Here is a 25,782-nt window from a genome sequence, read left to right as displayed (position 1 = left end):
CGGTATACTACCACAGCGAACAACAGCTATGGCTCTGGGCTTGTATTTTTTAGCATACCTACATAGCATTCCTAGCACTCTCCTCAGACAATGTAATATTGCGTGCCGCCTTCCATTTCGTGTAATAACTACAATAATGATAAATTTTAAAATCACTAAGGCGTCTCGTCGGTAAGCAATCGAGGTACTCGGCCTAGATATGTATTCGATTGAAGTGTCAAGTATACCTACCTAATAGTGAACCATACCGTACCACAAAAAAAAACAAGTAAGTACCCAAAGTAATTTTTCTTAATCACAAATTTTATATACGGCACATTTGTTACCAAAGAAATAGCTGTTCTGAGTTGTTTCTATCCTTGCCATGATAAATAGTGTCTCGTGTGTGAGACTTCCTTTTGCTCTAGTGTTGCCAGAAAAATGATTTATTTCAGTATGTTCCGTCAGAATTGTGCTAATATTAAATATTTTGTCAGTCTGAGGTGCTATAACAAAAACTACTCCGCGGAGAGTATGGCCGGGCTTGTCATACTCGCTCATACGGTTAATTTTTTACTTACGCTTGATAAATCTGCTGCGTACATAGAACCATATAATCTGATATTTTGAGGTAGGTTTTATTCAAACTTAAACGGGTAAACGGACTAATTTCAGTTTTTTTTTCATTCCAGTTTTAGCATTAATGCTTGCCCCAGTTGAAATGCCAGCAGATATAAACTACAACGAAAATATAATAAAAACAACGGTATCATCATCAAATGTTATTAGGAAAAAATAACGTTCGCACTATGCAGAAGGTACACTGTTACTCATCAAAACAAACGGATTTTCAAGAATGATTAGGTACTAACTCAAAACATTAAAGATGTTATTATCAAAACACACCAACATCTCCGTCATCAAAGTCGGCTACATTAACAATAACTTCAACCCTTAACTGCGCAATCCGCGAGATGGAAGTCTGTCTATCACAATTCTCGCAAGTCAGTCGTCAAACTTGCAAAACACTCGTTTAGGATAAAATATTAGGCCGACAGAAGATTAACTGTAGTGTGTAGATGCGGCGACTTTTTACGGTCCTATTTTTTTAATGAGATGTTTGAATGAATAAACATGTGTTTGTAATATTAACGAGTAAGAAACATTTTTTTTCGTTAGGTACTAATCTAGTCATCTGAAATTTGTGAAATTTTTTACTTTGCTGTTTATTAAAAAAATCTGTAAATGCTACATACTCGTATAAACTTTATATGAATGTACAGGTACAGTAAAAATTGTAATGTGTGCATTTTTTACTGTATCCTTCCATTAAAAATCAGAACAACCGTCAGATAACATTTAATAAATATTTATATGAAATTTTGAAATAATTATAGTTTTTCCCCTTAATTATTTTAATATTTGTATGTTTCTTTTGTAAGTCATACTGCATATGAACAAAGTCTTACGTAAGAATTAAAGTCTAAGAAAATAATGATTTGACGTATTCCGTGTTTAAACTTCCCAGACAATCTACCCAGTTCGACGACAAGTCAAGATAAAACGCACGTCACCATTACATTAACGTACAACTTACGACATGGAGTAACGGCGTCGTAAGCGCCCGCTAATGAGAAGCATTAACTTGCGATTATACGCTCTCTGTTTACGGTTTAGGTGTGGATTAAGATTATTAGAAAAAAACATAAGAATAATTATTTTTAAGATGCCCTGTTGTAATAATGTTATTGGTCGACGAATGGTCAAAGAATCAGTTGCAATTTGCAAATTACTTTGTTATATGTTTGCTTTTAAATTAAGTAGTTAGTAAGTATCGAAGTAAGAAGAAGAGGTGTTAAACATTTTAGTGACATCCTGATTCCCCACGGGGGAATCCGTTGTAAATAGCTTTTATTTCATTCAAACCAAGATACATAATAAAAACCGGCCAAGTGCGAGTCGGACTCGCGTTCCAAGGGCTCCGTACATTACACAATTTAAACAATGTATTTTTGATGTCATGTTATTATTTTTTATGAAACACTACACTGCGCTTCAGAACAGGCATAGCTGACGTAGGGGAGAAGACCGCTAGGCTGAAGTGGGACTGGGCAGGTCACGTCTGCCGCATGCATCCGGATAGGTGGGCTAGTATAGCCACCAAGTGGATGCCGCAAAAGAAGCGCGGACGTGGCAGGCCCAGGCGGAGATGGCGGGACGACTTAGACACCTTCACTAACAACTGGCCGGAAACAGCTCAACAACGGGAGTCATGGAAATCAAAGGGAGAGGCCTTTGCCCAGCAGTGGGACACTACAGGCTATTAAAAAAAAAGTCAAACTTGAGTGAAATGTCTTTAAAAAACCCGTAGGGGTCGGATCAAAAACTAAGTAATTAAGTCCGACTCACGCTTGACTGCACATTTCTAATAGGTTTTCCTGTGATCTATAGGTAAAGATCTATTTTGTGTATTTTTTTCCAAATTTTATACCCAGCAGTTTCAGAGTAAAGGGGGGGGGAATGGTAATTTTTTGCCTATTTTCTTGAATAACTTCTAAACTGTTTCTCCCAAAATTATAAAAAAAATATATTTGAGATTCTCACAATAAGCTCTTTCATTTGATGTAACACGATATAGTTTGAAAAACTTTATTTTTTTATTTTTACATTTACCCCCCAAAAGTGGCCCCCGTGTTTAAAATTCATTTGTTTACGTTACATGTCCGTCTTTGGGTTACAAACTTACATAAAATAAAATAAAATAAAAAGCCTTTATTAATTCTCTTACTACTTACATATGTATACCAAATTTCAACTTAATTGGTCCAGTAGTTTCCGAGAAAATAGGCTGACAGACGGACAGACAGACAGACGCACGAGTGATCCTATAAGGGTTCCGTTTTTTCCTTTTGAGGTACGGAACCCTAAAAATGGCACATGTGCTGTCTAGCTATAAAGGGGGCCCGCCGGACGATATCGGCCTGTCAGTTAGAACAAAAATTTGGCAGTTCCGAACATCTGACAGGCCGATATCGTCCGGCGGACTGATAGTCAGTGGGCCCCTTAACAGGGCCCAAGCGAAAGAAAAAATGGGTTAGGTTCACGGAGGATTTTTGCTACTTAGCACTGCCCAGTATCACAAAAATCACTACGCGCTACGCCGTAGCAAAAGCGTAGCGTTGACGGAGGGGGTGGAATAAGATAATGTAGGTTATAACCTATGAGGCGTATTTTAAAGGCATCTCTATACACTCATATAGTTATAACTCATGAGGCGTATTTAATCGCATCTCTGTATACTCGCTGAGATTTAATATCAGATTAATATTAAATCCGAGTTGAATGGTTATGTTGCAATTGTACTATCTCTACAGTCAGAACAGGTCGATATACATATGTGTATGTTACTCATACCACAACCAACCAGGTACAAATTTCTTTTAATCAATTAAAACTAATCTTGAAATAAAACATTAGCACTTACGCGTGAAGTTAACGCACGCATTAATGTCAGCCCATAATCCCTCCAGTAAAACGTACGCTAAACGCAACGCGTAAACGTTATCGGTGCACGCGTTACACTCGGAAGATGTGTCGACTTTGATATCTTTACCATTATTGCGTCGTTAATTAACATTTTGAGCGTTATTCTTATCTGTATTATTATATGTGTGAAGGTTTTTACTTTAAGAGTTTTACATACTTTCTTCTCAACGTTTCAGTTAACGTCATTTCGGTAATGGTGTTGACATTCTCTTATGGTTTTTTGTTATAAATAAATATGTAGAAAATAGCAAAGCGTACTTAAAATTCGTTAAAGAGATTTCACGATGTTAATATTGTTGACTTTTAAAATAGGAAACTGCGGAGAGCGAATCGGCGTTTGAAGTAGTTTTATTAAGCATTTAAAATTAGTTCGAACTGGAGATTTTATTTCTGCTTATACATATATGATATGATAGGCAGGTTACACGCAGGCATTAGTTTACGAATAGTAGTAGTTGGATCGAAATATAACTTAAGTACGTGGTGCATTACCTTCTAAGGAGTGTCTACAAGTTTTATTATTACAAGTGTTGATTTCTTTAAATGTTGATTTTGACCTTAGGCGATACGAGGAAAGTACACTTTTTCCTCGTTTTCGTTGTAGGTTACATCAAATTATTTATCTAAATTTGATTTTGTGACAAAATAACAAAACAATATATTCACTCAAAAGCACATTGGGAATGAAAAAAAAATGCATCGTAATGACGGTCAAAGGCGGATTCTCTTTGACTCGGTCACGCCTCGTCGGGGCGCCATGTTTGACAGCCTGTTAAATTTGAATAATTTCTATCCGATGCGAGATGAATACTTGTAATTTGCAATTACGTTTGATGTCCTGTAGTATAATTATTTAGTTTGATTCAGTGAGCAACAAAAAATCAGAATCACTCAAGATTTGTTTCATATCGTTTTTTACTGTTTATGTTAATTACGAGGGTTCTGTATCCTATCGGTCAAGGGCTATAACAACAAATAACAGAAATAAATACCTACTTTACATTTTAGATAAAGAAAATAATTGCTGCTACTGTCAAAATCTCCTACGTCCTAATGTCTTGTCACAATGACAATCAATATGAAAGTCACTCGGGACCTCATTATTGTCACTGTGACAAGGTACGAAATGGTACTGAAATTAAATTCCTTGACCGAGCTTGAAATTTCTAGAGTTAGTAAGTACGACAAGCATTCTAAATTTAGTAAAGATGGTTTCCACAAAACTGCCGACCGAAAGCGATGTGTTTATCTAAATACCAATATTAATATTAATTATAGTTAAATCTACTTTAATAAACACAACACTGTTTAAGCTTCAATAGTATTAGTTAAGAAAAAAACACGAGTAAACTATTGTAGGGTATAAATCCAGATATTTTTTATCAGGAAAACTTTTATTTTAAAAAATAACAAGGGATAGGATAGAATTACATCAAAGCTTTTTTTACCCAATATGTTTAGGATTTATTTCAATTGTCCGCCCAAAGAAAATTAAATTGCGCTCCCCTGCGATTGCTTTAAAGGTCTTCACATGTCCGGTTTTTTCTTTTAAAATATCACATTTCTACCCAATGAAATTATTTTACTCAGTATTCTGACTCTGATTACGTTTCAATAACTCAAGAACTGATCCTAATAAGCACGAACACTAAATCGTTTTGAAAAAAATATTAAATAACTATCCCGTGAGTATTATTAGATAAGAAATATACTTAAAGAAAATATGTCAATGGCCGGTAGAGTCTTTGTTATGCCAGGACTAATAACATGTCTAATTTATGATTATATTTGAATGCAGTAATTGCAACTAAGTCATAATATTACACAGATAAGATACAAAATTGTCATTACAAAATTACATACATATGAATTAACCTTATATTCCAATTCTTGGGATTAGTTGCCAAGCGGACCCCAGGCTCCCATGAGCCGTGGCAAAATGCCGGGACAATGCGAGGAAGATGATGATGAATTAACCTTATATTAAATTAAGCCTACAAAATAAACTTATACAAAAAACTAGCTCTAGCTACGCCTTCTAGTCTACATAGACCACACATTACGACCGTAATCGATATTCGATACTGTATTTTCATAATAAGAAAATGCTAAAAGTTACGATACTGTTCTTATTAACTGTACCTCCGTATTTGCAGTAAACTAGTATTTGTCTTGTTATGGTGTACTTTATCGCTTTGCCCATAATAAGGGAAACCTTATGCGGAGGGAATTTGGAATTTGTATTGAGATCTTACAAACTGTAATGAACTGCCCATGCAATATTTTTTTCTGCATAAAAAAAGCGGTTGTTAAAGCGCGGGTTGTTGTACACCCAACTGCAAAAGTACATACCCACTTTATAAATGAATTCCTTTCATAAAGTGAGTATGCACCTTTGCAGCTTATAGTATATAAACTCAAATCGAGTTACAGAAACTTAAAAAAAACATAGGTAAAAAATCTAGGCCCTTGTTAGTTAATTAAATTGTCTTAACCACGATTAACCTCAAGCATTTTTTACATCAGTCAGATTAAGTAAGGGCCTCCAGCTATGCTTATATTACCGCTAGCTTCGTAGGTATTGATAGAGACGTGTTAGGCAAACGTCGCACCTAAAACCCTTTACTTAAAACCAATTCACTAGAAGGAATGAACAATACTCGTATTTTGCGGCGCAACACTAGCAAATCAAAACCAATATACCTTTTCAGGGTACTAAAGGGCTGTTAACCTTATTGCTATAGTATCAGATGCCAAATTTGACTAACTTCCAGTTTACAGTGAGAAACAACCTACTATATTTGGCAATGGCGGATTTGCATTTACTCAAACTATGTAACACCTTTATGTTGCAGGCAGCAAAATTGTTTTTAGAACGACTAGTAGTTGTTAAACGAACGACATAAAATGTTTTGCGACAATTAACCTAGCAAATTTGAGTAGCATCTGCAAATGGATTGGTTTGCCTTGAATACTTGGATTCAATGGATTGCTCTTCTACTAATTTTAGCGTTATAAGCAAGAAACAAGCTGCTCGGTATGTAGAAAGGCTGAATTAAAAAAACAGCACTTAAACAGTGGTTAGAGGCAATAAATAAGTAGCATTATCAAATTGTAGACTCATGTAACATTATAATGCTTAAACAATGTTACTTGTTATTGGGTTCAGTTTACAAATGGGAAACGTGATAAAAGTAGGTACCTATCATTCTCTAATAACTTAACTAGAAGAGATATGCCTCTACCACTGAACTATTATTAGATTATTACCAACTCAATGGACTCGACATGTAAAACAATTAGAATGTAACAGATATTTTTGAACGCGACCTGTAGATATACATATCTCTATTTGAAAAAGTGTTCCGGGTAGCAGATAATTTCGGCGCGTTATTTCATCAGATACTAATTACGGATGACTCACGCTAGACCGGGCCGGGCCCGGGCCGAGGCGTCCGACATGTCATTCTATAGAAAACGAAGCGCCGGAAGCTCTGGCCCGGCCCCGGCCCGGTCCAGCGTGAGTCATCCCTTATGCTGACTGTACAAAATCTAATTAATTTAACAAGCGAAAAAGTCGACTCAGGTTATTACACTTATTACAAACAGCATTTTACAAACAAAATGTACCTTTGAATATAAAGATTAGCGAGATCATTTTTAGTTCAAATTCATACTGTATTATTTTGTAGCAAGAGTCACATTTCATTGTTTTTTAATAGAAGTTAATTCATTTTTGTATTAAAGGTGTGAATATAAAGACACGGTTGCAGCAAAAAGTTCTTAAATCGCAGCCATGAAAAGAAAGTAGCGCGATAAGAAAACTATAACACGTATATAATGAAGCTCGCGCAGTCACTCCGGATATTACTCCAATAGGAGGAGTTTCCTTAATATCGTAGTTTAAGATAAAGGGAGGTTTAGCCTTTACTGGGTGCTTCTATTTAGAAATGAAAATGATAGCTCGAAAGCGTAGTTATTATTTTGTTACTTTACAAGACTTTATTGTTTTTAAGGAACATTGCAAACCACTATGAATTGGCATACTAGTAGTTCACAGAATACATGGAGGAGTCATTTAAAAGAAAGGACGCTTAGCGCGATGAATTTCATACACTGACCCGCCTGTTCCTATCTCTGTTACTCGCAGTGTCATTGACCGCGGCATCATGGGCGGGACAGCAATATAATTACGCGCGTGCGATAGAGATAGTAATAGGCGGGTCGATGGACGTAATTCCTCGTGGTAAGCGTCCTTTCTTTAGTTATTAATTTAATACATTATATTTTCATGGCAGTGTAATAAAAGATGATTAAAAAGTAAAGAATCCTATGGAATGGAGGTATTTACTTGAGTGATCCTACTTTTTATTGGATTATAATGCAATTATTTGATGTAAATTAGCAGTGTTATATTACTGGTCGAATATAATAATACTAATTGCGATATTGTCTACATTGATAATTTCATTTTTTTAACATATTTAATGTACCTAATTATATAATATTGTCTTCGGTTACCGCGATAGTTACTCATGAAATAAAACTATGAAAACGGATTATATCGCGTATATTGAATTTATAATACATCCCGACGTTTCGAACTCTTTACAGCGTTCGTGGTCACCCGTTGACCACGAACGCTGTAAAGAGTTCGAAACGTCGGGATGTATTATAAATTCAATATACGCGATATAATCCGTTTTCATAGTTTTATTTCGTACCTAATTATACTTAAGTAAGTAAGTAATTAATAATGTATGTCATTACCGAACCTAGATTAGCATAGCGGCAAGATGCTCGTTTCCTTGTAGACCCTTTTGAATTTTGCTAAAATAGAGTAATTATGCTAAGTGCTAGCTCACAACAAAAAGCAATGATTAATAGCTCGAGGAGCTATCAGTCTAGACTAGACTGTATTGTGGTGGCTGAATACATTCTCTAATAGTCGATGGTGATATAGCAATTTGAAGGTTGTTAATCCCTGCCAATGGACAGCGTATTTCCTATCTCCGTTTTTAAAAAAAAAAAAAAATTCAGCAAAGTAAAAATTCCAACATTGTAAGTATCATCAGTCATATCATTATAGCTACATGTTGGTGAGTACATTAAAATTAATCATAATATTATACATAAATAATCGACACAATACTTTGACGTGGGGTCAAGATTTATAATAAAATCTAAAATAATTAAAATAATGAATATATTAATAAATAAGTGTAATACATGTATATATTATTATTTTTAATATTATTCGTCGCTGAAAATGTCTTGTATTTAGTCATGTCGATCGACAAAACAAATTGTGCCCTCTTAGTTTTATGTACCGCGGTTAGTTGCAAAATCGTTAAGGCACCTACTCTCACAAGCAATCAACATGAGTTAATTTGTATGGAAATTGCAATAATCACCCCAGTGTCATGCCCACGTTTACTTCGAAGTACGACTTGCTATCAAAGGTAGACGTTAGTAAAAATTCTACATGACTTCTTAAATAAATTGTCGAAGAATACGATATTTTTTTACAACTTTCCGGCCAAAATAAAGCCATTGTTACTTAGCTCCATATTTTTTCGCAATAAGCTTCTGCAGCTGTGTTTGCTAATGAAATTCAAAATCAAGACCATTTGTACAATGATTTTAGCTCCATGTAGAAGAGCCGGAAGTTACAGAAACACTATTCTGAATACAGATGAATCGTGAACTACACTGCTCTGTAGTGAATGCAACTAAGAATTACCCTTTTATTTTCCTGCAATCTGATTTGCTATTCGACTACATAAAATGATTGTGGGAGATAGTTGTGCGGTGACTTTCTAGTATATGGTAAACTTGACGTACTACTTAAATTGTAATATCTTCTCAACAACCGTCTGCGTTAAGCGCTAAACCTAATACATATATTAAATATATATAATAATGCATGTTATAGTGTTTTAATACATTAAGATACCTACGAATTAGTGAATTGCATGCGGCATGTGCGTGCGGTCAATACGTTTACAATGTAATAGGTACCTTATTTAAATGGCCAAATGACAACTTTTTATATTCGTGTTTTTGTGTAAAAATAATTTGTACCTACGTGTAATTAAACTCAGTATGCATGCCATGTTTAAATAACTGTGAGTCACAACCTAAGTCAATTACCAAATGCAAACAGAACTGGCACAATCGACGAGTCGTTTACATGCTGTTTACAAATACAAGCAAAAATGCAAGCAAATGCAGGATATTCGATTGCTGTGCCATGGACGGAGCGAATTGGTACTCATCTTTTTTCATGCATCTTGTCTTTGTTAGCTGGTAAATTGAATTGGTGTCTTAGTGTGTAGGTTTCCGCACGCGAAAAAGGATTTAACTACAGTCAGAGTAAATATAACTAGTCACTTTGTATGGCGAATTTTATACCTACTCGTTTTCATTACTACAGCAATATTTACTCGTACAAAATTCGTTTTTCGAGGTTATAATATAATATATAATAATAAAATATATTTATTTTCACCTCACAAAGGATACATTTAACATATTAACTTTTAAATAGAGTAAAGGACAACTTAGATTTATAATATCCTTTGTGAGAGACTGGAGTCTGAACTAGGCGTAAACCTGTAATACAGATCTCCAGGCCCTCACCCCGAAAAACGAGGAGTAAGATTTACTCTTAAAAGTAAGTTACAGTGTAGTGAAATTACATTAATAAGCTATTAAAATAACAAAACGTCAAATATAGGGATGTGGAAGAAAAATTAAACTTAAAAGAGTTGGAAATTGCATGCTAATGTGTGTGTGTTTGTGTGTATGAAAAGGCGGAGATTGAAAAAGTATTTGTGTGTCACAAGATGGTAAATATGCAATTTAATGTTATTTAACAAGATCCTCCAATTCATCATAGGTTAGAGTCATCAGCCAGGTAGTAAGTTTGGACTTACATTCTTTGAGTGTTAATTTATAAATACCAGTAATTTTGTTAATTCGATTATACAATTCAAGACTCAGGTAGTGGAAATGACGACCAGAGTGCTTCATTCTATAATTATGCACTGTACAGACATGGTTCGAACGTCGCCTATTACGTGTTAGTTCTGGGTTAAATGACAATGTTTTATGCTTCCTACTTATTGCCTGCCGTATAAATAAGCCTCGTACAGTTAGCACTTTACAGTCATGGTAAAGCTGAACCGTTAGAAACAAAAAAGGTTTTTTGGACATCACTTTTAAAACCGCTCGCTGTGCCCACTCCAAACGTAGGAGTGACGTCTTATGTGCACCTCCCCAGGGTGTACTACTATTGTAATATTTTATTATTATCTATAAAGAAACCTCTAGCTTGCTTAGAGGCATCTTACACCTAGCTCTAGTTACATGTTAAATTCAATCAATCTGCTTTTAATTAAATGAACACTAATTCGTTGACTTAGCACTGAAAATTGTAAGCTCATTTACCTATAAGTAAGTCGATAATCATGACGTTACAATGACGCGTTCATCTATACATTATGTAAATTCAGTAACGAGGTCGCTAATAGATTCCGATCCAGTGATTTGCATCATTAGGCGTCAATTAGTGCTAATATTGTATTCATATCTATATTAGCCATCGTCATATTGACGCAAGCATTATTAGTAATCCAAACACCAAGCACAAGAAAGGATCTTATAATATAAGGTTCTACAAGTTTTCGTAACAATAATAACAAAAAAAAAGTGTGTGCATGCAATCTTTACGCGCGATTGAAGTAAAACTTTTTTGACGTTTATCGCTATGTTGGCACTTTGACGTGTGTCCCATTGTGCGTGTGTCACTACTGAGCGTTACTTCCGTCAGAAGAAAATCTGAGTTACCCTCTAGTCGCGCCTAAAGAAGTAGTAAATATGGAATACCACAAAGGAAAGCTTTGCTTACCTTATGTTATGCTGAAGAAAAAACCGCCCCTATCGATAAGTCTCGGTCAATCGTTAGTGAAATGTGCATTCAATCCATCAAACCCGCTTTAAGAACTTTTTAAGGATTCTGCCTGTCACTTGAATTTTTTTGTTTAAATTGTCTACCTTTGTTAAGGTAGAAGAAGGCACAACTTTTGCAAGAGACAACTGAAGAACAAAAGTAGTCTGATGTAGGAGTTAGTAACATGTCAGCGACGTATCTATTCATCGTTATTTTTATTGAATTATTCAAACGATTTTACGTGAACTAGGTCTAAGTTAGGTAAATAATGATAATTATTTTAATTTGCTCATCTTGATCGAGTGGCAAAGATTATTGTATAATTTGAATTTATTTGGGTCAAGTGGCCTATAGGTACATACTTGCCTAATATAGACCACAATTTTGTAAAGCAATAATGACCACATTTTGACATCAACTGTTTGTATTATTTCCATAATATGCAAAAGGTTAAGGATTCTGAAGTAACAATCTGTTTTTTTTGTCAATTAGGTCTATTAAAGAGTTGACAATTGTAAATTGTAAACGATGTCTGTACCAATATCTTAACCATAAAGATGAGTGAAATTGATAAGAACTATGACGTAAGTAGTACAGAAGCTGAGCAACTCCAACGGCAGCATAATGGAGATGGGAAACACGCGCCACAAACAGAACCGGAACGGACGAACTTCAGTGTAACGCAGGAATAAATTTACGTCTTCTTTCACCGTCTCATCTGCAAAATAATATGAATAGACTTTTAATTTCACTTTTGCGATTTGCGATCGCAGCAGCATTAAGGTAACATTTGGATGTTAACAGCAGCTGCATTACTGTTGCGGTGGTAAACGTCATGACAATTGACAGACACAATGGCGACAACAACGAAGCCGCAACAGTAAAGCAGTTGACATCCAAACGTCAGCGATAGCAATTCAAACATCACCTTTATGATGTAGCTCAGTCACCTTTACTATTGCAGCATTACTGCTGCAGCCCTGAAGCGGGTGCTGTCACTATCAAATTTGTTGATAAATTGCGCTGATGTCATTCACTGATGTTGCGATTAAAACGTTCAATCCGTCACTCATAAGACAAGTACCTACTCTATTTTCACAAGCCAATAATTAATTTTAGTACGACAATAACAGTATAAAACTATAAGTATAATACAATAGGTATAGTATTAGAATAGGATTTTATTTACCAAGATCATCGAACAGCTTGTGTACAAGCAGCAGCCGCATGCGCTCCACCTCCACCGCGTACAGCTCCACCACCACGCACGGCGCGAAGATGAACAGCGTCACCTGCGTCACGTGCAGGGCCGCGAACCCCGCGGTCGAATATGGCTCCTACGTTTCAACTCCAGAAGTAAAATTAAACCTCATAGCAAATATTTTAAGTTGAGGTTTGTCATCTTAGAACTTATGGCACATTATCTCAGATATTAAATTAAGCGAATGGAAATTGAAAAATTCATTCATTATAATAATTCATATCAACTGAATGTGCACCTGTCTGACGTAGTGGGTAGTGACCCTGCCTATGAAGGCGATGGTACCGGGTTCTAATCCTGGTAAAAGCATTTATTCGTGTGATGAGCACGGATATTTGTTCCTGGGTCATGGGTGTTTTCTATGAAGAAGTATTTATAATACATATATATTATATATATCGTTGTCTAAGTACCCACAACACAAGCCTTCTTATATACTGTTATAACTTAGTAAAGTAGGTAACTGTCTAACAAATTATCGAAAAAACTAGCAGAAACTAACAGTCATAAATACGTACCAATTTTTCAATTACCAGCAAGATATGATAAGCATTCAATATCAGTTTTGGCAATGTGCACACTATACTGATGAAGAGCTGAAATAGTAAAATATCCATTAAACATTTGGTACTCCTTTTGAGCACACACGTAACGGTGTAGTAATGTGAATTTAGCCTGCTATTGTTACATGCTATATAATAACATAGGCTATTACTGAACCGGTGAGCTCTATCTTAGGCCCTGTCTTCACTTTCCATCAGGTGTGACTAGGGCCAATCGCCGATCAGTTTTCAATAATTAAAAAAAAACATAAGTTATGGCTGATCTTAAATTTGCAATTCACCGTTTACTGATAACATTTATGAAGCGAAGAACAACAACTTATGCGGAATTTTAAGATAAAAAACCGGCCAAGTGCGAGTCGGACTCGTGTTCCAAGGGTTCCGTACATTACACAATTTTTAACAATGTATTGTTATGTGAAACGTGAGTGAAATGTCTTTATAAAACCCGTAGGGGTCGGATCAAAAACTAAGTAATTAAGTACGACTCACGCTTGACTGCACATTACTAATAGGTTTTTCTGTTATGTATAAATATGTCTGTCTGTCATCTGAAAAGAACTATTTTGTGTATTTTTTTGCAAAATTTTAGACCCAGTAGTTTCGGAGATAAAGGGGCCCCCGGTGGGGGTGGTAATTTTTTTGCCTATTTTCTTGAATAAGTTCTAAACTGTTTTTCCTAAAATAATAATAAAAATATTTGAGATTTTCATAATGAGCTCTTTCATTTGATATGTAACACAATATACTTTGTTTGAAAAACTTTATTTTTTAATTTTCTCATTTACCCTCCAAAAATGTTTAAAATTAATTTTTGTACGTTACATGTCTGTCTTTGGGTCACAAACTTACATGCTTATATATACCAAATTTAAACTTAATTGGGTCCAGTAGTTTCGGAGAAAATAGGCTGTGACAGACGAACAGACAGACGCACGAGTGATCCTATAAGGGTTCCGTTTTTTTCTTATGAGGTACGGATCCCTAAAAACATTTATTTACTTACTGATGCTTGTAGTTCTGGCATTATTACATCAACTGCATCGGCTAGGCTTTTGTACAAATGTAAACAAAAGCGTATTCTCGGCTGCTTTACTGTTTTATAATTGCTTACATAACAAAAGAAATTATAATTCTTCAGCTCTTCTACGCGACGGCGGAGCATTTTCAGTCTGTAACGCGTCATATCAAATAACACAAATCTCCACACTCTATTTAAATCGAGAGCAACCAATGAAAATTGGGAGATCACAAACAAAGTCACATTTTCATAATAAGGAAACCAAATCCAATACAAGATAGTATAAATAAATCTAATCGACCAAAGTACAAATGTGTACAAAAACATTTTCGTTTTGGAGTTTATGTAGTATTTATTACCGATTCTCAAGTACATATCGAGGTCAGTTAATTTTTTAAAGTAATTGGCGATTTGATTCTTAAAAACTAAGGTCAGTATCACCGTAGCTGTGTACTCCAAAACAGACCAAGCCGCAGGTAACTCTTGTCCAGGGCAACAAGTAAAATTAGTGATTATATTAACAGTTATTAGGAAAATACAATATAATGTCATACATATTTTCAACAGTAATTTGAATTTCCAAACATTGAAATCAAATCCACATATAAGAAGCATAATCAATATTGATTTATAAAGTTTCACAAGATTAATTTTTGATTGTGATGTTACAACCGTTTTGGAGGGCATTTTGTAATTTTAATGAGTTAATTCGTTCGTTGCTCACGGTCTGTACTACTTGTAGTGTTGCGGTGGGTTTGACGATAAGTTGGAACTGACATGTTGAAAACACCTATTTGCTTTCTTGTTAAGGCCTTTATGTTGAATGCCCAATTATTTTAAAAAACGAACATACGAGGTATCGTAGGAACTTATAGACAGGGATCGTTACCGGTATAACTTAAAATCAAAATATCACGTAGCATTTGAAATATTTCTTTCACATTGTAGAATGGTATTTAGGTAAGGACAATGAGTTATCAGATCACCTAAATGAAATAGAAAAATATACATAAGCAATCGAGATACCGAAATTGAATACCGGTTAATTTGTATGAAAAATATTCGGTATTCATACAAATTAACCGGTTTTCAATCCCTGATTATAGACATCGAATAACTTCTGATTTTATTATTTACGTGTATTGATTGATTGATTGATTGATTGATTGATTGATTTATTTATTTATTGGTAAAATCATTGTTTTACAGGTCAAGATATTTCTTCTAACTAAGGAAAGTATTATGCAGTGATGTTCTTGGTTTGTATTAAACAATACGACATATTACAAGACTGATGATGTGTTACTTACAGTATACCTATCATTAGTAGATAAAATGTAATAGTATATTACGATACAAGTGCGAAAAGTAGGAAATTCGCAACGAGTGGCGATAAATTAAAACACGACCGAAGAGAGTGTTTTAAATCGAAACGAGATGCGAATTACCTTTTCGCACATGTACCTATTGTACGACATTTTACAGTACATATATGGCCCTTTAAATTTTCGACATACGCGCGGATAGTGATAGTTACCGCCCTAGTGCGATAATTATACGTGACTATGTCGAAAACTTAAAGGGAAATTTATGATATGTAACAATTATTTACGATACAAGTGCGAAAAATAGGAAATTGTATCGTAATGTACTAATAACATACAGGTACATTTGACTAATAATTATGTACTAATTACTACAATGTTTGAATGCAGTAACGGTAATGTAAATGCCTCGTAAATAGTCAAAGCCTGTCGAAAATCACATACAAATGACGTCAACTGACCACGAGTCACAAAGCCTTTGCGCAACGTGTTTATACAAAATAAACCTTATGCGACAATGCACTACTATCGGTTTCGCGTGGCATGTATTTCGGTTAACAAAGGTGTCCTTTGAACAATACTGCACTTGACGTTTTGATAGAATTTGGAAGACAATTCTTTTATTACATATAATAAACTAAGAAAACTTCGAATGTTGATTTTATGATAATAGTCATCGTATTTTACGACGAAAATATTGAACCAATATTTTTTTTGTTTTATACCATGACGGTGTCTTGAATAGTCACTCGTAAAATGAGTGATGAGTGACGGATTGACCGTCATAATTGCGGCATTAGAACGTCACCCATTTTATCAAGGAAATTGACAGATCAACGTCAACGCCGCCGCAGTAATGTCGCAAGTTGAGCAGTTGACATCCAAACGTAGTATCCAGCGTAGAGGCGTGTGATGATTTATCAAGTTTATTAGGTATAATTTGTTTTTGCAAAGCGTGTTTATCTATAATGTCTAATATTCTTCAATTTACATCAATTAAGTGATACAATCATAGCCGGTCACTTTTCACAATGTTGGTCTGGTCATGTGTAGGTTATAGGTTATAGGTTTTCGCGGGCTTGGTTTCCGCAACTCGAAGCCATATAATGCGCCTATTTTGCGTGATGGGTTGACGGCACTACTCTTGCCAACCCAACTCTTCCAGGAAGCCTAGCAGACCCTTTATGTTGCCGACGACTTCTGGGAGAGACCCCGGCGAACCGAGGTATTGTGCCCGGTATTCTGCCACCCCTGGACATTCGAGGATGACGTGGGCGGCTGTCTCTTCTGCCTCCATGCCTGCCCTGCAAAGGAGGCTATCTGTAACACGCATGGTTAGTAAGTGCTTGTTTAGTGGGGCGTGGCCAGTTATGGCTCCAGTTAGTAGCCGGAGCTGTGGCCTCTTCAGCAGTCGCAGCCTCCGTGACAGACCTGGGTTGATCGTCGGGAGGGCTTCCTTCGCCTGTCTGCAAGTACCTAGGTTAGTCCAGTAGTGTTGGTGTTTTACCTTGGTGTTGTGCCGCAGCATGTTCCGGAGCCAGGCATATGGCAGAGGTAGGATTGGCTCCGGTCCTGCCACCTTCAGCCTCCGAGCCTCCTCTTGCTAATATATCGGCTGCATCGTTACCTTGCGAGTTGCTATGTCCTTTAATCCACTGCAGAGTTACGCTATTGGTGGTACATACATCTAACAGAGCTTTGTGGCATTCGTAGATTAGCTCTGAGGTCAAAGTATAACTTTGCAGGGCTTGTAGTACCGACCGACTATCGGAGAGTATGCGGATGGGGTAGTCCAGTACTTTCCTTGAGACGATTGCGTGTGCTGCCACTATGATGCCCATACATTCTGCCTGGAAGACTGTGTTATGTGTACTAAGTGGTGTCGAGATGTGTATGTTTAGGTCCTCTGAGAATGCCCCAGCGCCAGTGCCTGACCTTGTCTTTGATCCATCCGTGAAGATTCTCAGCTCCCTTGGGTTGAGTCCTTCATGGGGTTCTTCGTATAATTGTATTTTGTACTTTTTGTCGAAGACGAATTGCCTGGGTATCCTGTCAGTCACCGCCTCAATTAGCGGTTCCTTACCTATGGCCTCGTAGAGGATCTCGGTGTGTGGCACCTTAGGCGGTCTCCAGAGATTAGATTTTTTGAGACGTACCGCCGCAGCTAACGCTTCCTGTTGTATAAAGAGGTGCAGCGGTGGCAGGCCCAGTAGGGCTTCCAGGGCCGTAGTTGGTGTTGTCCTCATGCAGCCCGTGGCCGCCGTACAGGCCAGCCTCTGGAGTCGTTGTAGTCTAGCTTCCACTGTGGATAGTTTGGTGCGTGGCCATGTGTATTTTTTTAAGTATACCTAACTATCTGCATATATATGTATTAGGTAAGTGAACATGAAAAACCAACCATTAAACGAGATAGTTTAGGGCCTGCCATTAGTAGAACGAGTCGACAATGTCGTTCGCTTTTATATTATTAAGTTCTTGCCTTGTGAATTTTTCACATGTCCGAAATTAATTGGATGAGAGCGCTACAATACTTACTTTAGGTTTGTACACAGCTAAATATGCCAAAACGTACCTATAATGCTCCAGTACACAAGATTATTAAAGCGCGCGGTTGTTTTATGCGATAAAATATGTAGCGTTAAGATGAAAGGGAAGACCCGCGCGAAATTGCCTTTTCATACAAACTTAAACCTCTTTTTCCTCCCTGGATATTAACTTTATTCAAAATATTCTGACACAATTTATTGGATATCAACCACAGCTATGCCCTTTTTTATTATATTATATTATATTTAATTATATATATCTGTTTTTCTCTCCTAATTTTTGCTACAAACAAAAAATCTAAAATTCAAACGTAGGGGCATAGAGGGTTAATATACATCCAATTATGTAAAAATATTTTCCATAATGTCAATATCCAGAGAGGAAAATGGGGACTACGTTTGTATGAAGAAGCGGCCGTCCCTTTTCCTCTTAAACGCAATGAGTTTGCCGCACACCCATTTTATCTTATTTATAATCCAATGACAGTACATTGCTGTACGCGGAAAACGCAGCTGTAAGCGCATTGTCATTTGTCCTACATTCCGTTGACGCATGCGTTCAACGCTGCGTTAATCGTATAAAACAACCGCGCGCTTTAAACTAACCTATATGTTAAATTTACCTACTTAGTCACATCTTTAAACTAAAACAATGGCAAATTATGCACCTATCATTGAATATCAATAACCAACAAAAGTTAACAAAAATACCCTGCTTAAAAGGACAACTTTTGTGAACGGTTGAAATAAAACTAGGTACTTACTACCAAAATTTCCATTTTATATAACGTCAAGCAAATTGATATCTAAGCTAAGGATACCTACTTGTGAATTAGAACGATGTGCTCTTATGTGAATTCATGTAATAACGAACATAGGCATCTAGATACAAAATATAAGTAATCCGTACAGGATTCCAAATGAAAACATGCCAGGTCCAAAGGTCTCTTCTAAGCTCTACTCACACCGACCCTCTACTCTACTTTTTTTTTTTTTTTTTTTATACCACGTCGGTGGCAATCAAGCATACGGCCCGCCTGATGGTAAGCAGTTACCGTAGCCTATGAACGCCTGCAACACCAGAGATATTACACGCGCGTTGCCGACCCTTTAAAAACCTGTACACTCCTTTTTTGAAGAACCCCATACTGTAGCCCCTCGGGAAAACCTCGGCAGGGAGCTCATTCCACAGCCGAAGCGTAAGGAAATTCCTCTTAAACCGCACAGTACGCGACCATTTAGGTGCTAGGGTGTGAGGATGAACACCCTGCCGATGGCGAGCGGTGCGGTGATAGAAAGCGGCCGTTGGCATCATGTCAAACAATTCTTCAGAGCACAGCCCATTGTACAAGCGGTAGAACACACACAAGGAGGCGAAGTCTCTCCTTAGACTTAAAGGTTCGATACCGCTTGTGAGTTTGGGATCGTCGACGATTCGTACAGCGCGCCTTTGGACTGAGTCGAAGGGTCCAAGCTGGCATCCAGGTGCTCCTGCCCAAAGGTGACAGCAGTACTCCATATGGGGTCTGACTTGCGATTTATATAGCAGCAGTCTTTGCCCCGGAGTAAAGTATCGCCGTGCTTTATTGAGCACACCGAGTTTTTTGGATGCCAGATCAGCCTTCCCTTCCAGGTGGCTACGGAATTGGACGTCACTGGAGATGTCGACACCGAGGATCCCAATACTCCCTGACATGGTAAGGGCTGTGCCTTCGAACTGTGGGACCACAGTAAATGGGGTTTTCTTAGCGGTAAACGCGCAAACTTGTGTCTTGGTGGGGTTGAATCGCACTAAATTGTCCCGGCCCCACACCGAAACTCTGGATAGAGTGCCCTCAATATCCGACACAAGCTTTTCACGACTCTCTAGCACCACGGAACGAGGGATGTTGGCACTGTCGTTAACTTGAATGATTGAGAACTTACGGTTTCGACTTCATTGCTTTCAATTTGCTCGCACAAGGGATGAAAGGTATTTTACTGTCTACTTCACAGTCAATTGGAAAATGCATAATACTTATAACATTTACAGTCCACATGGTGCTACTGACTATGTCGAAAATTTAAAGGGCCATATGTACTGTAAAACGTACGATAGATGTGCGAATAAGTAATTCACAACTCGTATTTATCGCCAATCGTTGCGAATTTCCTACTTTTCGCACTTGTATCGTAATGTACAATTATATACCTTGTTAAGGTAGGTAAATGTTTTTAGGTAAAGTACAAAAAGTCAAATAATGATCAATATTAAAATAAGAAAATACAATGCTCGAATGAATTTCATTCCTACCAAACCTATAAATAAAAGGAGATCAGGATGCGTATTCTGATTGTTATAACATGTTATGATTTTGATCTGCATTTCTTATAGATATGATTTGTCAGTTTAAAAAATAACCTTTCTGGTTGAAGAACTGTAAGTTTTATTACAATCAGAATACGCCTCAAGTTAAATAATATAACTTACATTTAGGTAGGTAATACAAGATAATTTCGTTATTCACGACGGAGAACACTCGAGTGCACGTTATAGCTTCTAGTTTCTTAGTCATTGAGCCAAATAGTAAAAAATTCGCCGAGTGGTCAGCGGACAAAGGAAGTTAGTCGGTACAATTTTCTACTTACGGCACAAGTGCCGGATTACGTCTGTGCATACGCCAAGTTAAAAAATTTTTAGACGTGGTTTAATTTGTACTATTTTTATTTTGACAGTATGTATTAAGTAGAATACCATAAAACTTGTGTAATTTATTAGTGATCCTGATAATATATCAGCGCGTGCGCAACGAGCGACGAGGCGGGCGGCGCGGGCAGTGCACGACGTACAACCGCCGCGGACACTCGTGCCTGAGGATGAATTCCCAAAGAATCCGAAACATGTCGCCAAAAGCGACTATAAATAATAGTGAGTAAAAACCGTACTGATATATAAAAAAAAAAAAAAAAAACATGTCACGATAGTTTAAGTGCGATCCTGACAATTTTTTATTAATTTATTTACATACAAGATATATACAGTGGTACTACGTAAACGAAATTAATAACTAGCTTAAATCTAAAATAGGCCCTTGAGGCATTGTACCAAGGATGCTGGCGGCATTTCCCCGCTGTATCGCAATGCTGATACGTTGTGCGAGAAAGCCGCCAGCTCTTCGGTCAATTGTCCTGACAATTGTGAATATTTTGTATTTCATTTATTTATTGCTAGTAAAACACTAAGGGCCACTTGCAATATCCCACTAACCCCGGGTTAACCGGTTTAACTGTAAACCTAGTGTCTAATTGTACTGGTAACCATGGTACCCACCATATATATATATAGGTATTATATGGTGGTGGTGGTATGGTGGTGGTATGGACTCCAGGTTTAACCGGTTAACCCCGGGTGAGTGGGATGGTGCAAGTGGCCCTAAACCATTATAATTGTTATGTGTTTAAATGAGACCTAACTGTTTACTTAATACAATTTTCAAAGGTTTCCTAGGCATTTCGAAGTCCACACGTAATTTACAAATACATATTTTCAAGTTCCATGATCCGACTACAAAACCAATTTGTCATTAGTTTCATTTTTAAATGTCAAACTGACGACTATTTAGTACGTCCGTATTAACCTTACAGCGCGTATGCTCAATACGGAAAAAAATACAGATGGCAGAAGGCGAAAGAAAAAACATTTAAAATACAAAAATGCGCGTTTTTCCAGACATAAAACCTAGCTAGATCGATTTTTCGCCCCCGAAAGCCCCCATACAGTAAATTTCATCGAAATGGTTAGAGCCGTTTCCGAGATCCCCGAAATATATACAGTATAGATAGATATATACAAGAATTGCTGGTGTAAAGGTATAACAAAAATGCAAAAAATGCAAAATTATCCATGTATGCTTTCTGTGAAAAACCATCACGAACTTGACCGTTTATCTACCTTCTTACTATTATTAAAGTCTCCTCTACCTGAAACTCGTACAACTCACCGCGATGGCTTCCCGGTCATTGCCTGAAAAACACTCCGCCAAACAGCAAAGGACTTTAAAACTTTCAAGCTCAAAGCGCTCAATTATATAAAAAAAAGTAAAAGAAAGCATAATCCGCGCTTTAATCCCTTTGGTGGTAAGTTCACTTTGTCTTTCGTTTTATAGGTAGGGAAGTACAGGATATTTTGTGATACGCTGCTTTAAACGCTTTTACGAAATTGCCAGATTATTGTACGTCCAAAAAGCCTACATTACTTTAAAACTTTACATGTAGAGTTTTTTAATTACAGATATCATACTAAAATATCTATGTTTCAGTACCTTGTTTCTCCTTTACCTAGTTCTTTTGAGTACCGACACACACTAGTTATGACAAAATAACGTTTCGCACCATAGTTATTTCCTTATTTAGGTACAACTATGCAATTTTTTATACAAGTTTTAAGGTTATTTGCCATATTTTCAGAAAATATCGACTAGCCGACTGCTTTCAATAGCATGTAGAATTGAAGAAAGTTATTGTTTCTTACCTACAGATGAAAAAAAAAACTGTCAACTAGTTAATTCTAAAAAATAAACATAAATAGCCTGAACAGAATTTCGCATGAGTCCCAATTAGGTACCACCCGTTGTCATGGCTGCTGGTCAATTAGGGACATACGGACAGACAAAAGATGTCCATGTAATGATCGCTATTATCCACTACAGGCCACTCGATTGCTATTGTTAACGGTAGTAAGTCCTCGCATACTTCAAACGGCCGAGCCTCCCCTGTTTATTAACTAGTATTGTGCTCATTTTACTAAATTGATGCCATCTTCGGATTCTTATATATTTCAAGAGTGCTTGCGATAAAGATACCTTTATAGTAAAACTAGAATATTAATCGTAGATACTCGGCAATCTTTGTGTTTGTATGAAACATGAGTGACAAATATATTTTCAGGAGCGAGTGGGAATAGGACAGTAACAAACAGTAGTTACTATAATAAATTGGTTTTACTGTACTATCGATTCCAATAATTAAATTGTAAAATAAATACAAATACCATACCTACCTATATGGCCGACTGACTGGATGCAACCGTGACCTATGGATTTTTCCTTATAATTTCTTTTCAGACTTTGCTGATTGAATTGAATTGTTTTGGTTGTACATTTTAAGCTGTTGCTGAATATGGGAATATTTGTATTAGGTTGTTTTACAACATGGACAATTCAAATTCATTTTTTTTTAGGAACAGCCTTTGGAATCAATGCAACTATGTCAAAGAACATGATGCGTCGAATTGATTTTTGCCTAGTGAAATTAACCGCCGATTCCACAGAGCGCGGCGAGCTATCCTCTCGCCGTGATTTAAAAAGGGTGTCGACAAACATCCGACGGTGATGGATGCGGCGCGGAAGCGGATATGGACGGACGATCTACCCTCATTGGAATCATTTTTCATTTGCGCGTAGGTAACGCCTGCGATGAGTGTTAAGTGATCTTTAATGTCGTACTTACAACAATATCTGCTTTGGTTTGATATGTGTAAATTGATGTATAATGTTGAATGGGGAGGCAGAACGAGTCGAACAATGTTGCTGATGTATATTAATCATTGTCAAGAAGTTAAAAACAATGGTTACATTAATTATTTTTGTTTTCTCGGCATGATTGAAATATAGAATAATACGATACAAGCCTTTGGGTTTTCATGTACTTAATATTTCCAATGCAATGCATGGATGAATGTCTTTTAAGTAAGCCGCAAACTGTACAACTTATTGAACAGCAGCCAACTTTTAGGTTGATTTCGTCACAATCATAATATTACTCCCAGTGCTTTATTTGTATGCATTATATCGTACATAAGTATAGTTTTAATTTGTGTTCTGATTGTTTTACTTCATATACACATTGTCAAAAACAAGAATATTGAATTTGAAAAACATGTAAGTATAGGTACCTATTTCCGAAAGGAATTAAGGCATGCTGCACGCATACTTTACTGCTATATTACTCGTGAAATGCCTATTTTTTCTCGGCTGCATTTGCATTTGCGTTGCATTTCGACTAGACTTTTCAAACGTGCTTCCCGAAGTTACCGTGATCTCGAAGAGTACAAAGTTCTGTTTCAAAATACTGACTGTATTCTACGATTCGGGCACCGTCAAATGAGCTAGCGCGGATCATTACCCTCGTCTGGATTAAGGTATCGGACTTTTCTATATCAAATGTATATGTATTGTGCAGTATAAAATGCTGCTTATACCTTGCTAGAAAAAACTTCTTAATTTATTTGATGCCTATGCGTTTATTGTGTGATTGTTTTACAACTCCATAATAAGCTTGAAAATCTTCCAGAATTTGCAGATGAAAACATCTGAATCAGAGAAAAATTATACTTATATTCGTAAAGCGCTTTCCATTCTGATCATAATTATGTAAATGCCTTTGTTACAACAGTAGCATATTTGTTTAACATTCATGACCGCTGGCGAATTGGCTTGTAGTCCTGTAAAATGTTATTTTTGTTTCTCGTTATTATGAGTATAGTTTACGAACATAAATGAAAGAATTTTTACAAATAGTTACCTACAATTTTTCGACTATAGTTATACGAGTTGGCGTTTTTTAACGAACGTTTTTAATGTATCTAAATTTTAACAAAACTTCCATGAGATACAAACATATTAAATATGTTTAAAATGGGTCATTCGCGTATTTTATGGCGAAGATTGCTCGAAATGTTTCGCTCCATAGCGAGGAGCTTCTACAACAGGAGCAGGCGTTGTTTGTTTTAACCGTGATAGAGGTGGTCCTGGTCAGTGCCTCCTAGCTGGATAACTTTTTTGCGTAATACGTCTGTGGTAAGTGTGGACGAACCTTTAGCGAAAGACGTAGTGAGTGTCGTGTGCAACCACTCAATCTTTTTACAAATGGCGACTGTATTACTGTTATAAAATTATAATGGCATTATTGTAATACTTTATCTTTAATTTTCCAGATATGGACGTGTAAACTTTCTAAAATTAGAGTAGTCTACAAAATCAACCGAAGAAAAATTGTAACATGGCAAACCTGCATAGTGCAGCCACCGCGCGCACTGGTCGGTTGTAAAATAAAACCGGCCAAGTCGGACTCGCGCACCGAGGGTTCCGTACTTTTTAGTATTTGTTGTTATAGCGGCATAAGAACTACATCATCTGTGAAAATTTCAACTGTCTAGCTATCACGGTTCATGAGATACAGCCTGGTGACAGACAGACGCCCAGACGGACGGACGGACGGACGGACAGACGGACAGACGGACAGACGGACAGACGGACAGACGGACAGACGGACAGACGGACAGACGGACAGACGGACAGACGGACAGACGGACAGACGGACAGACGGACAGACGGACAGACGGACAGACGGACAGACGGACAGACGGACAGACGGACAGACGGACAGACGGACAGACGGACAGACGGACAGACGGACAGACGGACAGACGGACAGACGGACAGACGGACAGACGGACAGACGGACAGACGGACAGACGGACAGACGGACAGACGGACAGACGGACAGACGGCCAGACGGACAGACGGACAGCGGAGTCTTAGTAATAGG

At 37.0% G+C, this 25,782-nt stretch overlaps 1 protein-coding gene across 1 annotated transcript; it reads right to left on the bottom strand.

The window, feature by feature from the left end:
* Positions 1 to 12,007: 12,007 nt before the first annotated feature.
* Positions 12,008 to 15,161, bottom strand: LOC134747128 (uncharacterized). Its single transcript, XM_063681712.1, has 4 exons — positions 14,310 to 15,161; positions 13,259 to 13,336; positions 12,669 to 12,816; positions 12,008 to 12,197 (listed from the first exon to the last, which is right to left on the bottom strand). The coding sequence occupies exons 1-4, from the start codon at positions 15,009 to 15,011 to the stop codon at positions 12,025 to 12,027; spliced, it is 1,101 nt and encodes a 366-aa protein (XP_063537782.1). The 5' UTR covers positions 15,012 to 15,161; the 3' UTR covers positions 12,008 to 12,024.
* Between the last annotated feature and the right edge of the window lie 10,621 nt (positions 15,162 to 25,782).

Source organism: Cydia strobilella, chromosome 1 (assembly GCF_947568885.1).
Source record: "Cydia strobilella chromosome 1, ilCydStro3.1, whole genome shotgun sequence".
Lineage (NCBI taxonomy): Eukaryota > Metazoa > Arthropoda > Insecta > Lepidoptera > Tortricidae > Cydia > Cydia strobilella.
The sequence above is the reverse complement of the archived record's forward strand: the minus strand, read 5'-3'. Positions and strand labels throughout refer to the sequence as shown.